The 13,475-nt window shown below is 43.3% G+C and overlaps 3 protein-coding genes and 1 long non-coding RNA gene across 7 annotated transcripts in view; 2 read left to right on the forward strand and 2 right to left on the reverse strand.

The window, feature by feature from the left end:
• Positions 1-1,171, forward strand: part of LOC117747888 — a 1,782-nt gene extending 611 nt beyond the window's left edge. Inside the window, exon 2 of the long non-coding RNA XR_004611493.1 lies at positions 1-1,171. This exon is cut by the window's left edge and continues 53 nt beyond it. This is a non-coding gene — a long non-coding RNA (uncharacterized LOC117747888).
• mfap3l (microfibril associated protein 3 like) overlaps positions 1-2,913 on the reverse strand; it is a 5,756-nt gene extending 2,843 nt beyond the window's left edge. Inside the window, exons 1-2 of the mRNA XM_034557389.1 lie at positions 2,585-2,913; positions 931-1,345 (exon numbers count right to left, since the gene is read on the reverse strand). Of these exons, the coding sequence (XP_034413280.1) occupies positions 931-1,258 (328 nt within the window). The 5' untranslated portion in view covers positions 1,259-1,345; positions 2,585-2,913. The remainder of the gene's footprint in view (positions 1-930; positions 1,346-2,584) is intronic.
• A 2,223-nt stretch (positions 2,914-5,136) lies between these two features.
• aadat (aminoadipate aminotransferase) lies at positions 5,137-10,062 on the reverse strand. Of its 3 annotated transcripts, none has more exons than XM_034557140.1 (14): positions 10,031-10,062; positions 9,691-9,762; positions 8,971-9,139; positions 8,684-8,792; positions 8,410-8,484; positions 8,114-8,323; positions 7,920-7,985; positions 7,280-7,362; positions 6,939-7,035; positions 6,731-6,792; positions 6,562-6,626; positions 6,274-6,380; positions 5,350-5,451; positions 5,137-5,276 (listed from the first exon to the last, which is right to left on the reverse strand). In XM_034557140.1, the coding sequence occupies exons 2-14, from the start codon at positions 9,755-9,757 to the stop codon at positions 5,235-5,237; spliced, it is 1,254 nt and encodes a 417-aa protein (XP_034413031.1). In that variant the 5' UTR covers positions 9,758-9,762; positions 10,031-10,062; the 3' UTR covers positions 5,137-5,234. The 3 variants fall into 3 exon arrangements, with proteins under 3 accessions (XP_034413031.1, XP_034413030.1, XP_034413032.1); XM_034557139.1 differs by lacking the exon at positions 10,031-10,062 and adding an exon at positions 9,880-10,024; XM_034557141.1 differs by lacking the exon at positions 10,031-10,062 and adding an exon at positions 9,917-10,013.
• Positions 10,063-10,217: 155 nt separating this feature from the next.
• ino80b (INO80 complex subunit B) lies at positions 10,218-13,450 on the forward strand. Of its 2 annotated transcripts, none has more exons than XM_034557143.1 (6): positions 10,218-10,623; positions 10,832-10,930; positions 11,536-11,710; positions 11,800-11,960; positions 12,531-12,667; positions 12,764-13,450. In XM_034557143.1, the coding sequence occupies exons 2-6, from the start codon at positions 10,891-10,893 to the stop codon at positions 13,226-13,228; spliced, it is 978 nt and encodes a 325-aa protein (XP_034413034.1). In that variant the 5' UTR covers positions 10,218-10,623; positions 10,832-10,890; the 3' UTR covers positions 13,229-13,450. The 2 variants fall into 2 exon arrangements, with proteins under 2 accessions (XP_034413034.1, XP_034413033.1); XM_034557142.1 differs by having other exon boundaries at positions 10,222-10,623; positions 12,495-12,667.
• The last annotated feature ends 25 nt before the right edge of the window (positions 13,451-13,475 follow it).

Here is a 13,475-nt window from a genome sequence, read left to right on the forward strand (position 1 = left end):
ACAATATTCAAAAAACACAAGACGGCACGGAGCCTCGCCTCGAAGGGAAATCAGTGGTAAAAACCTTCGGGAAGGATTTCCTGAATCTAATTGGTAAAAAAAAATGTTTTTAAATAATCAAAGCCCTGACTAAAGATTTTAAGGAAAACGTCTGCAGCATATCAGGGTGGGCACCTTGCATCGGGATGCACCGCAAATCTTTTCCACATTAATGTTAATAACGATTTGCGCAGTCTCTTTATAGTGTGAACTGCATTACATCCCAAAATGTAATGCCAGTAATCACAATGGCGTCAAGCTCTAAAATGCAATCACTGTTGCTCTGGGTGGGTGATATGCAACATAATATACGGGCCAGACAATATATAAATCTGTAAATCGGCAGCGATTTATTTTCCTTTTTCATTATTTCTGGGTGCAGTTCTGCGGATTAATAACCTAAACTGCGTCACGGCATTTTAGAACGATTTTTGCATCAATTGATGAAGTTTCTTCTTTTTTTTTGGTCAGTGATTTGAATTCGCTGGAAACAAACATTCGGTTATGTTATTCATTGATGATTCCCATAATTCAAGGCTTCCAGGTTCATTTCTGCAACACAAAACCATTGGCTGTATCTAGGACACATGGAAATGTAACTGAGCAAGGCAGCGGGGCCAATACGAGCTTTGAGGAGCAAATAAGATGGCTGTGGGGCTATTTTTAAATCGTAAAACCCGTAAAGTTTTTAACTACAGGATGAAGGACATGTTGAGATTCCTTCACCCTCTCTGTGACACTACCGGGGGAAACCAACCCTAGTGTGCATGTCAGCGTGTACTAACTACTACCTAACTAAATGTCTACTTGTTGACTCGCAGAAGCCTCCTTCACAGTGAATAATAAACCTGAAACTCTCCTGAGAACCAGGAAAGTCTCGGGAAGTCTCACCGTTCATCTCCGTGTCCAGACGCTCTCCGTGGGAGTTGAACCACTGGACGCTGGGGAACGGCTCTCCGGTGACGTTGCAATCAATCACCGCGCAGGTTCCCTCGCGGGCAATTATCTGGTTCACTTTGGTGAACACGACCGGGACAAATCCGCCGTCTGTCACGTTGCCGTTTCCCGTTTGGTTTCCGTCGCGGGCGGCGTCCCCCGATAAGGCCCCGGTGGTGCGGGAGGCGACAAGGGACGCCAGGACCAGAAAAACGTATCCGCCGGTCCTGTGCATTTTCTCCAAGTGCCGGTGTGTCATCCGAGGGGAAGGAGACAGTGTCATTCCTCCTGGGTCTCCATCCAGCTAATGGGCTATCTCTTGACGGTCGAAGGCAACTTGATATTCAGCTTTGTGACTTTAAGCATCTCACTAGAAAAACAAGAAGGTGACACGCATGTATTAATCACAGATGGTGCTCCGCAGCTGGAACAAACTGATAAGGAGGCTGCGGAAATAAATACAGGATTGCATCGGATCACCATTAAAAAAAAAATCCCAACACGAGTCTTCAAATTACTTGTTTTGTTTAACCAAAAGTCCTAAATCTAAAGATATTCAATTTGCAATGATAATAAAAACAGATAGAAGCAATACGTCTTCACATGTTGTTGTTCTAAAGTTATTCTAGTGTTGTCGCTTATTGATTTCGTTAATTATCAAGCAGAAATACCCTGTTATCACATTAATTGATCCCCCTACCTTTAGAGCCTGCAGGTATTAAGATGACTCATGAAAATAAACAATTACATATGAATCACCCACGTCTTAGTCAGCAAAAAAATATATAAGATGGCCTTTTTCTATTTTACTAACAAATAGATAAATTTATAGTTGGCTAACATTCATATAATATATGTATATATTATATATCAGATCAGAAAAGCTAGATAATACGTGTTTGCAGCTAAAAAGGTTAAAAACGGTTACATAAAGAAAATAACAACACATATGTGGGCTCAATAACGCCGCAATAGATCATTCGTAACGTTATTTGGTGGCGTAGTTTTCTCCTGTGTTATAACGACAACTATTATCTTTATTAACGTGAACACAAAGATGGCATCGGGGCAACATAACGGAGCGGTGGGCTCCGTCTACTCCCCAGTTCCTCTCGTTGCACACACGAAGATAGCATCGCTGCTCATTTAAAGCGAGCGCACTATTAAGTTGTTATTAATTTATTAGCTTATAGTATTTATTGGTGAAACGTGATATTGCTTTCGAGATTTCGTCGCGTCGAGCGGCGCCGTGTAGTCGCTAGACATCGCAAAACAAGGGCGTGGGACACGGCTACGTGCTGGACGCCGGGTTTTTACATTACGGGACCTTTTTTTTTTTTTTGGTGGCTTTATTCAACTAAATATAACGTCACGTTTGGTTTGTGGTGAAAGATAAAAAAAATGTCGCCGCGGATAATAAGTCGTGAAGAAGAAAGAAAAGAAGAACAAAAAACGGAATGTATCCCCGAGAAATGCGGTAACGTCGTCACCCTCCTAGCGCGAGACCAACGGCCCCAACGGTCGGTGTCGGGCGGCTCAACCGTCGACTAAAAACCGGGTGAAATGTCAACACGTCCGCGGTGGATTTAATGACGGGGTTCATACTCACGTCATGCTCCGTCGCCGGTCACGTTTAGTGGGGAACGAGTGTCGTCGGGCTGCTCCTCCGCATCTCCATCCTCCCCCCACCCCCTCGCTTGCTCGTCGGCTGTGGAGCCGGCAACGAGAGACTGGGTGGCAACCTGGTGGCAACGCGTTGCACGGCTATCGTGCTACAATTAATTTAGACTATTAAAATAGTAAAATAGTATACGTCCATGTAAGGACCCCTCGGGGCTTTTTGGAGCATTTAAAGATGAATACTTGTAGTTTGCCCTCTGACAGATAGTTCAATAACATTCCGGCCGGTGACATGTTGAGAGCCGTTTAGAGGCAATCAAAAATGATCCCAAATTACATAACATTGCTACTAAAGTTATTTTCCTTAAACATGTTTAAAGCTGCATTAATGGACATGTTGAACACTCGGGGGCAGCAGAACGAGCCGTAAACACAACGCAGAAACTTTATACACATTAAAATATTAGTTTAGAGTCATGTTCCTGGCCACCGTATGTCTATTAATATCTTTATTTGTTGTTGTGTTTTGATCTTAACTAAGTCCTGAAGGTATCGTCCTGTCTTGTTCACCTGCATACACGCTCCATAAACTGGAGAGTTGAGTGCAGCTTTAAAGTTGCCAAATCTCAACCCAAAGATTGAGGCTAACTATTTGCACTCTGTGTTGTTGTTTTTTGTCATTTAATTCGTCACCCATCTGTGTTCCTGCAGCGCGTGGACACAGCAGCAGGATCTGGGCAGCTTCCCAGAGGGCCATCGACCTGTTAAACTCTGCTCACATAGAAGGTGAAGTGCACGTGCATTTCATTTTGTGGTGCAGGTCGTAGACCTTTCAGAGCACTTATAGACATGGCAAATACTGGCAGGTGAACGGACTGCGCCCGCTGCATTTGTAGATCAATTACAGTTAAAAGGTTGGACCACAAAACAAGGCGCTCTAGGCTGGTCTGTAGTTTTGTGGCTAGAAGATAAAGCAAAGAATAAAAAGCAGGAGGAAACAACACACACGACCATTCCTGGAAGAAGAAGGCAGAACAAAAAGCACCTCTAAACAAAGACGGAGTCGGAGTCATCCGGGTCTGTTTTTTGTTTTGTGTGCCAGAGTTGATTGCTCGCTGACCTCGAAGCTACAGCTAAAGTCTGAAATCCACACTCTGCACCAGTCAATAAATAAGTCAATAATGCTTCGTCTATGTATAGAAACACAGAAGGAAGGTTTGTGTGTGTTTATCAAACATTAGATCGTTCACGTTCACTGTTCTTTTCCATTTTGTGAGATATTCTTCTTTTTTCGCACTAAATGTAATCAAATTTAGAGGGAAATTTTGATATCCTTGTTGCGTCATTCTTTCATGCAAATACGATAAGCTCATAAAAGTAAGTCAAGCTGCCCACTTACTGCAGACTAAACACACACATACATACACACAGCGTGGGACTCCATAACTAAACACTCTGAAAGAGCTCACTCTTTAACGTGAGTGCTTTCAAGCTTGTGTACATTTCACTAATATTTAACTTCTTTTTTTTTTTTTTAAAAGTACATTTAAAACGCAGGAGTCTCCAGTTTTCCGGGCGAAGTTTCCGAAGGTTTTAAAACCTCTCCACGGTAAAAAAAAGATTTTTAAGCTGTTATCCCTTCACGGATGAACGCTTCAGCTTTACACAAACACTTCCGAGAGCTCGGTCACACGGTGCCACATATTAACACACCAGGGGCCCTAAAGGAGAGGAAAACTGTGTCCACACACACACACACACACACACACACACACACACACACACATACAGACCCGATTGTTGTCAGCAGGTATAGTTCCAGTTTGTGATTGTTCAACGTGCAGGTTTTCTTTCCTTAAGGTCACGTGAAACAAAGAGGGTCAAACCCCGGGACTCTGCCGAGGGTCTACTTCAATCACAGCTCATGGGGACAATATGTTTCTTTAATCTTCTGCTACCAATAAGAAACAACCCAACGTATTTGTGTACCCCGATTATCAGTAGGCTAAATCTTTATTTATTAATACAACAATTCAAATGTATTTAATTCAGAGTGAGAGTTTTCTGGCACACTTTAACCTACTTCAAAGAAAGGGGAAATGGCTTGTGAGACTTTTTAAACTTTATTGTCTGTCTCATAATGCTAATGTAATCAATGTTATCCTTGATATTAAGTATTGCTTGAGTTTTGCCAGATTACAATAAAGCAACATTTGATTGTGTAAATTGTGCAATAATAGGAGAAAATGATGACGTCATAAAAAAACCCATCATTGTACTTAAATTCAATAAAAGTCGGCGTATGAATTAACTTTTTTTTTTGGGGTTCCAGCAGTCACAAAAAAGACCCAAAAGACAATGATTTAAAAAAAAAAAAAAAAGTTGTTTACTTTTTTGTACATGGTAAACATAAAGACATCCTCACTGTAGTGCAACTGTATTTTTCTTCTCTTGTTAAACAACTCGTGCTACATGAACAGCAACAAGTACAGTACAGTTTCTCCTCTTGACTATGTAGACATAATAAGAGGTGACAAAATATCAAAATATATGAACACTTTATTAATGCATTTGTAAATAGAAGCTTTAAACAATTAGTTAAAAAATACAGCATCTTTTAGGGAAAAATAGATATTTGATCACATCGCCTCTTTGATGAGAGAAGAGAGTCTTCTGAAAGCCTGTAGAAAACATTGTGAGAGATTAGAGTCATTAAGAGAGAGTGTGTGTGTGTGTGTGTGTGTGTGTGTGTACCTCATCAATCTGCTCTGGTGTGGAGAGAGAAAAGGCTGCTCTGACGTAGGGACAGGGGTCGCTACTGTTGATCATGAAGACGCCTCCAGGAACCAGCAGTACCTTTCAACACACACACACACACACTTCATATTTTCCGTGGTGGCTAAAAATAGTCAGTTAATTAGTAATGTTTGGATGTGTTGCTAGTTGTCTTTTTTTCTCCTGTGTACAGAGCAAGGCTAGCTGTTTCCCTCCGCTTCCAGTCTTTGTGCTAAGCTAAGCTAACCCTCTGCTTCATCTGAGAGTGGCGTAAACCTTCTCCTTTAACTCAGCGTTGCCAAACTATTCCTAATCTCTTGGAAATATTGAAACTTAAAAATCCCTGATCTCTTGTTACAACCTACCACTGAGAGAGGCCTGAGGGCAATTATTACCGCTTTGAATCGTGGGAAAGATAAAACACTGACAAAGACTGTCTGTTGTTTTTTCTCCTCCTAACGCAGAAGAGACTCAAGAGTTTTTACGATCTGCTGTGCAGAACCATAGAAAAGCCTGATATACCCACTCTTGTTTGTCCTCGTCTAATCAGCTCTCCACTAGCAGAGCCTTATAAATGCTGTGTGTGTGTGTGTGTGTGTGTGTGTGCGCTGGAAGGAAACACTCAGTTGCTAAACCCACTCACAGTGTGCACAATGGCCACTTCAAATACAGCGTTCCACACGCTGTGCAGACACAAAACCTGCCTGGTGAAAAAACATCTGCTCACAAACACAGCAATGCATTCTGGGTACCTGCTATTTGCATATTAAAGAGAGTACAGTCGGTATGTGTTAAACTCCAGTGGACACAGTTAATTGGGTTTTGTTCCACATTAAGCCACCAGAAGGGATTAATAAGTGAGGGTTTAGACTGAAATACCAGAGGAACTAATTGTGTGCTGACCTCTTTCTCCAAGGCTTTCTGCATAATGAGCTGTTGGGTATCGGCTATGCCCTTTAGTTTGATCCACAGGAACATGCCCGCCGACGGGGTGTGCCACTCTGCTACATCTGTGAACACACACACACACACACACACACACACACACACACACACACTATTTAAATAAAAAAGAAAAGCCTGGGTGTTGCCAAATTGCGAATGTACAGTGTATAAAAGAATCAAGAAAGCTACAGAAGGACCAACCAAAATGATGAGGTAATGTGTCCTTTTTTTACTTTCTTCACAAACCTTTGAGCCACTTGTCTGCAGAGCTGATCATGGCATTGCGTTGTTTCCTGTAAAACTCAATCACCCTGTGGAGAGGAAATAGAAACGGTGTGACGCGTCTTCTTTGAATGGCCCGAAGAAATGGACCCGATTGTCCCGCAGAGCAGCAGCATTGTGGGATGCGACGTACCCGTCTATGTGCTGGAGGAAACCCTCTTGGCCCCAGCTGTGCAGCAACTGAGACACCATGAGCTGAAAGGAGGCAAGCACGCAGGTTATATAATGTAACCAATGACAAAAGGGCTGCGTGGAGCCAAATCATTTCACTGTAAAATGATCCTGATAATGCAAATATGATAACCAGTAATGCAAGATGTGAGGATGAGTGTTTCATTCACCTGCGTGAAGGTGCTCGTGTGCATCGTGGAGGCCTGGATGTGCAGCACCACCCTGTCCACCAGCGGTTTGGGACCGGTTACGAAACCGATCCTCAGCCTGCAACAAACATATAAACATGCGGGTGCATTTCTGCATAATGTTGCTCGAAATGAGGATTTACCTCAACTGGAGCTAATGTGTGAAACATGAAAACAGTTCCCGACCACAAGAACACCAAAGGCAGTAGACAGGGGTGTCATCTATTAAACAATAGACTGGGAATAACACACACACACACACACACACACACACACACACTGTTTACAAGACCTGACACGTTAAAGGACACACACACACTCACCCTGAAGACAGGATCTTAGAGAAGGAGTCTGTCCTGAGGATCCTCCCATCAACGTCCATGGAGAGAAACGTGGGAGCCCACGGCTGCCAAACAATAACACCATTAAATCATAACAATGAATCAGTTTGGATTGTTAACACAATTCACGGTTCTCCAAAGTCAAAGTGTGAAGATCAGACGGTAAAGAAATAAGATAAGATAAGATAATCCTTTATTAGTCCCTCAGTGGGGAAATTACAGGATTACAGCAGCATTGCTCACAGTAATAAGTAAAAAACAAGTAGTATAATAACAGAAATAAGATAAAAGAGTAAAAACAAGAAGAATATTATATATGCAGACGGAGTAGAAAGAGAATAAAGTGGATAAAGTGTATTAAATAAATTAAAAAATTAAAAAGTACTTAAACGTATTAGTATTGCACCAGTGGGTGGGCTAAAGTGCTGTTCAGTGCGAAGTCCAAAGTGTTCGAAGTGTTTGTGGCCTACTGGGAGCTCAGCTTGTTGTGTGACAAATGAGACAAATGAGACAAATGAGACAAATGAGACAAATGAGACAAATGAGACAAATGAGACAAATGAAATCATTTCACCTTTTTTTAAATGACAGAGTAGACGAGGCGCGCAAACTCTTTTGGTACCTTGTCAAACTGCAGGAAGTAGTAGGGGTCGTCCTCGATGATGAGCATGTCGTACTGCCGGGCCAGCTGTGAAACAGGCGGGAGGACGTTGGTAGAAAACTAAATCTGGAGGGGAATCAGCCTGGCAACTCGCTCTAATAATTAAAATGCAGTGTGTGCATGCAGTCACATTTAGGAGGGGGTGGGGGACAAACCTTGTACACTTCCTGCTTCCTCTGAGAGGTCATGGAGGCACCGGTGGGGTTTCCTCCGTTGGGGATGGTGTAGAGGATCTTGGGGGCGGTGCTGCCGGGCTTTTGGACCTCTGAGGGGTCCCACCGAGACAAAACCTCCTTCAGGGCTGCAGGTATCATGCCGTGCTGATCGCTGGCAACATTGATCAGGTTGCAACCGAGCGGCTGGAGCTACAGAGGCACGGAGGAGGTGAGAGGGTCACGGAAGCCCGAGTTACTGTATACGTGTGTGTGTTTAATAAAGGGAGCGCTCTCACCGCCGCCAGTGTGCCTGAATACGTGGGTGCATCCAGCAGAACGTTGTCTCCGGGGTTGACCAGCATCTCAAACACCTGAAATCAACAACAAAAAACATCGGAAATTCCCTAAAAAAAAATCATGTTTAGAAGCAATTCTCATGGAAATTAGTTGAAGTCATTTGTCAAGCTGTAGAACAGATTATGTTTTAATAGAATATAACGTCTTTATTCAATGATTTGTTTCTACATCTGAGCTACACGGACAGCATGAGACAGCTGGTGGAGGCGGTACCTTGCAGAGCCCTTCCTGGCTCCCCGTGGTCACACACATGTCCGTCTGGGTCGGCGGCTTGTGGAGGTCCTCCTGCAGGCTCTTCATCCACGTCAGCAGCTCGGGGATTCTATGTGGGAACGGACATCAGACTTCTCTCTGTAGCGCGTGGTGTCTTTATATAAACACAATGCATTTCCCTGTTGCTACTTTCAGTAATTACATCTATGAAATTGAAATGTCTCATGAATTGAAGGGATTTAAAAAAACAAAAAAAACAATGAAGGATTCCTGTGTTGATGCCTCACCCGTTGGAGGCAGAGTACTGCAGCGCCCTCTTCATCGTGGTCTTGTCGAAGTTGAGCGTCGGCCCGTTCTTCAGCTTGATGGATGCGGACTGGAAGGGGAAGGTGTTGGGATTGGGCGCTCCTCCGGCCAAAGAGATCAGGGACGGAGGAGACCGCTGCTGCAGCTCGGCTTCATGCACGAAAAATATTAGAAAGTTATGAATATCATTATTTCTTTTTAGCTGATTTTGCCTTTGATTTTCTCAAAAACTGTACAGTAGAATATCATGGAAATAACCATGGACATAGCAGAGGTCGTCATGAACAACATACCAGTGTCAGATTTAAGGATCTGCTTTAACAACAGTTCTATTATTGTGAAATTATGAATATCGGCATTGAATTTGAGCTGACTTTCAATTAAAAACAGTACAGTAGTGTAACTTCATATGTTATCTAAAATAATGTTGTTTTTGACTGCTGAGAAATAGATCTCTCCTCGTACCGTAACACCATGAATAGATGCATTACATTTCAAGGCTCACATGACTGCAGTCTATTTTAGCCTCCTACTGTGTGTCAACTGGTTTGTGCTAAATAAATAAATCTGTGAGACATTATGCAGCACTAAAGCCTAATACTAACTGACATGCTCATGGCCTCCCGGTGCTTTATTGGCTGATTATTTATTAAATATTGCTGCTGATAATGAGTTGCTTGCATGAGAATAAATGAACTTACTCAGCATCCGGATAGGAGAGGGCTTTCTAGCTGCGCTCACAGCGGTGAGAAACCGAGCGTAATTCATGATTCCTGCGAAAATATAAAATCATAAACATTTAAACCCACATAAAATCACTGGGGTTTTGTTTTAATATATAACGTGTCACATGACACATAGGTGACAACTTGACGTAGAATAGTTCCCACGTTAAACACCACTTTTAATGAAGACGAGGAGCAGCACCCTGACGTCGGATTCGTGAAGAATAAACTGTGTTATCGTGACACGAGCGGGTTAACGTTAGTAAACCCGACAAATGACGAGTTTAACGCGACCACGTTCAGCTGTGTAACTGACCTTGCGTGTCTCGGCTGAAACGCCCCGGTGGCTGCTGGGTAACGTAGTTCTCGGAACGCCGCGATATCCACAGTGTCCATCCGCGGCGTTCAAACGTGAACTACATTACCCAAGACGCCAGACTAAAAAAAACGGCATTAAGAGCTCGCGATTAAACAACTTCGCTCCCATTTTTGACATGTTCTTGTTCAATACGATGTCACATATAAATAGTCAATAGTCAATAGTCAATAGTTTGATTCATTCAAGAAATATAACATAATATAATATGACTAAAACTCGTGACTCCATTATCAGTCGCCGGTTATGTTATGTCGTTTCTTCTCCACTAGAGTGCAGTCAACTGAAATGAATGGCTCAAAACGACCGGAAATGACGATGCGGATGAATTTCCGTGTTGTTAGCTTAGTCGAGCTAACTTATTATACTCAAGACAAACTTTTGTAACGGTTAGCTTTATTTTTAAACCACTTACAATCAACGCCGGGTCTTTTTCTTTCAAATTCTCAACTTTAATATTTTTTTTTTAGTTGAGAAATTGTGTGTTTAGTTCAGGCGTCGGCAGCATGCGAGACAATTAACGTGTAAATAAGGTAACGTGAAGCTAACGGCCCTGTTCAACTCAACCGTCGGCATGTTTCATTTCATATATATTGTTAAATATAAAATAAATGTCTGGTTATGGCTGCGCTAACCCACTAGACAGAGAACATTAACATGCACTTATTTAAATGCGTTCCCTTCGTCTTCCATGCTGCTTCAGACGCGGTGTTCAGGTGACAGGTGTGTTTCTCTCCTCAGTGAAAGATGTCTGCTGTCATGTGAAGCTGCGGACGGACCGTCCTGTTATCGGCGTTTCAATGGGGAAAAGGAAAGACATGATTCACCCCAGGTTCCTTGGTGAGTATTGGTATTAAATTCAGTTCCCGTAACCACAAGGTACCCGGTTCGATCCCCGCTCTCCCCATTAGTTGCATGTCGAAGTGTCCTTGAGCAAGACACTGAACCCCCAGTTGCTTCACTGCAGCCCCACTGCTCATTAATAACTAAGGATGGGTTAAATGCAGAGAAGAATTCCCCCACAGGGATAAATAAAAGTGTACATTTCTTTCTTTTCTTAAAGCTAACACAACATAAATGTAAATCTTCCAATGTTGAAATGTTTTGAAGGTTTGCGGTGCTGTTTTATTGTATCGCAACTATGCTGAGAGGTGTTTCTAATATTGTGTCCACCCCTAATTTATCATATTAGACTGTAGGCTAAATAACAAAAACCTCTCACTGTATAATGCAATACAGTTTAACATAATCACAATCTGCACACCGACAGTACATTTCTTTATGTTACATTTTTTTGTATTTGTTGTAAGCGCCAGACTTCTAATATACAAGATCACAAAAATGCCAGATCAGAAATCTACCAAATATCACAGAGGAGCCTGTTATTTAATAGTTCACACATGTTCACTGTATTTATGTGTTGCGTTCCTCTCGTCCTTCTGCAGGTGAAGGCGGCTCCAGCCTGCATGGCATCCACAAACGGAAACACAAAAAGCACAAGAAGCACAAGAGGAAGCACCACAGCTTCGCCGAGGCGCCGGAGCCCGTCGTGGTCCCTCGCCCTCCTCCGCAGCTCCGCCTCAAGATCAAACTGGGAGGACAGACGCTGGGGACCAAGAGGTGAGGCGGGATGTCGAAGGCGGTCGGGTGCCGGTGCTCACGTTCACGTGCTCACGTTCACCTGAGCTTCTGTTTCCTGTCTGTAACAGTGTTCCCACCTTCACCGTGCACCCCGGTGTGGCTTGTCCACCGTCTCCCTTGATGATTATTAATAATGTTGATGATGACGATGATGATGACGACGACGATGATGATGATGACGACGACGAAGAGCCCTCTGTGCCTTTGGAGCAGTATCGTGCCTGGCTGGGTGAGTTACAATAATAATATAATACTAAGATACTTTACACTGGGGCTGGATGAAAACTTATATTATGTTTTTAAAGTTTAAAGACTCAGATTATGGGCCAAACTATTAGTGAATGTGCATTTGTGATTCCTGTATCTGCTGCGCTCAAATATAATTTTGATTAAATAAATACTTTTGCACTCTCTAACACGTGCATGGCCTAAGGGCTCACTTAAAACACTGATTAAGGGTAAATATGTCAAGTTAAAACAGGCTGTATTTGACATGTTTTGGTTTCTGTTCATTGGTGCGCAAATGTAAACGAAAGATTCAAATCTGTAAGTGTAATATTAACATGTGAAGATTTGTTTCTGTGGCAAGAGGTTACATATCAGAGGTCATTTTACTGAATTTAATCAACATCTAGGATGTGCAATGGAATTTATTAGAACATCTTCCAATGCAAGTTCATATTAGGGTTTATTTTCAGTTGTAACACGGTCAAGACAATCTTCTGGCCCTGGTTGGACAATCCATGTGTTTGTTCTGTATCAGATGAAGACAGTAACCTGGCCAGATCCCCTCTGCCAGACATAGACTCGGACTCCATGCTGGGCGTGCCCGTGGACGAGGAGGAGAGGTGGCTGGACGCTCTGGAGAAGGGAGAGCTCGACGACAACGGGGAGCTGAAGAAGGAGGTGGACGAGTCTCTGCTCACAGCCAGACAGGTGAGGAAGAGCGGAAGCAGGATAAAAAAATTAATTAAAAAAAAACCATAAAATAATCGTCCATCCCTGAGTGTTTGTGTGTGTTTTCATGTTTAGAAAGCCCTGCTCCACAAGCAGCAGTGCCAGCCTCTCCTGGAGCTCCCCATGGGCTACAAGGAGAAAGAGATGACCGCGGAGATGATGCAGAAGCGCGAGGAGCGAGCCCGGAAGAGACGCCTGCAGGCGGCCAAGAAGGCCGAAGACAGCAAGAACCAGACGATCGAGAGGCTGACGAAAACCAGCAAGGCCAAGATCAAGAGCATGAGGGAGAGGAAGTCCAGGCAGAATCAATGTCCCATGATCCGGTACAGCGACTGCGCCCGGGGCTTGGCCATCTCCTTCCCCGCAGGTGTCACCGCGCCGGCGCCAACGGCTCCCCGTCCTGCACCGGCCGCCCCGGTGACCTGCGGGGTCGGCGGCTGCTCCAACCTCAAGAAGTACTGCTGCTCGAAGACCGGCGTTCCTCTCTGCAGCCTCCGGTGTTACAAGACGAACCTGCTGCTCGTTCAGGGCGCCGCGTGAACTTTAACGGGACGATTCAATATGGACCAATATGTAGATTTGTTACATCGGGATTGAAACACTTTCTTTTTTTTAGGACAAAATGTGGATTTACTTTTTCTCGTCATGCATTCTGCATGTAGCTGTGGCCTATTAATAATAATAATGGTTTCCCAGCAGAGGTGCTGGTTACAATTAAATTATGTACATTATAAAATGTGAAGTAAAAACTATATTATGATTTCCATTTGCAGTGTCCGTTTGTTGA

This window comes from Cyclopterus lumpus, chromosome 18 (assembly GCF_009769545.1).
Source record: "Cyclopterus lumpus isolate fCycLum1 chromosome 18, fCycLum1.pri, whole genome shotgun sequence".
Classification (NCBI taxonomy): Eukaryota; Metazoa; Chordata; class Actinopteri; order Perciformes; family Cyclopteridae; genus Cyclopterus; species Cyclopterus lumpus.

What these genes read in the sequence shown, in the direction of transcription:
- aadat (XM_034557140.1), bottom strand. Translation starts at nt 9,757, where the DNA reads ATGAATTACGCTCGGTTTCTCACCGCTGTGAGCGCAGCTAGAAAGCCC. An exon ending in ATTCAGGCACACTGGCGGCG is followed by an intron (nt 8,324 to 8,409) that starts GTGAGAGCGCTC and finishes GTGCCTCTGTAG; the next exon opens with CTCCAGCCGCTCGGTTGCAA. An exon ending in AGAAAGCCTTGGAGAAAGAG is followed by an intron (nt 5,452 to 6,273) that starts GTCAGCACACAA and finishes GTGTGTTGAAAG; the next exon opens with GTACTGCTGGTTCCTGGAGG.
- ino80b (XM_034557142.1), top strand. Translation starts at nt 10,891, where the DNA reads ATGGGGAAAAGGAAAGACATGATTCACCCCAGGTTCCTTG. An exon ending in GATTCACCCCAGGTTCCTTG is followed by an intron (nt 10,931 to 11,535) that starts GTGAGTATTGGT and finishes GTCCTTCTGCAG; the next exon opens with GTGAAGGCGGCTCCAGCCTG. An exon ending in CTCTGCTCACAGCCAGACAG is followed by an intron (nt 12,668 to 12,763) that starts GTGAGGAAGAGC and finishes TTTCATGTTTAG; the next exon opens with AAAGCCCTGCTCCACAAGCA.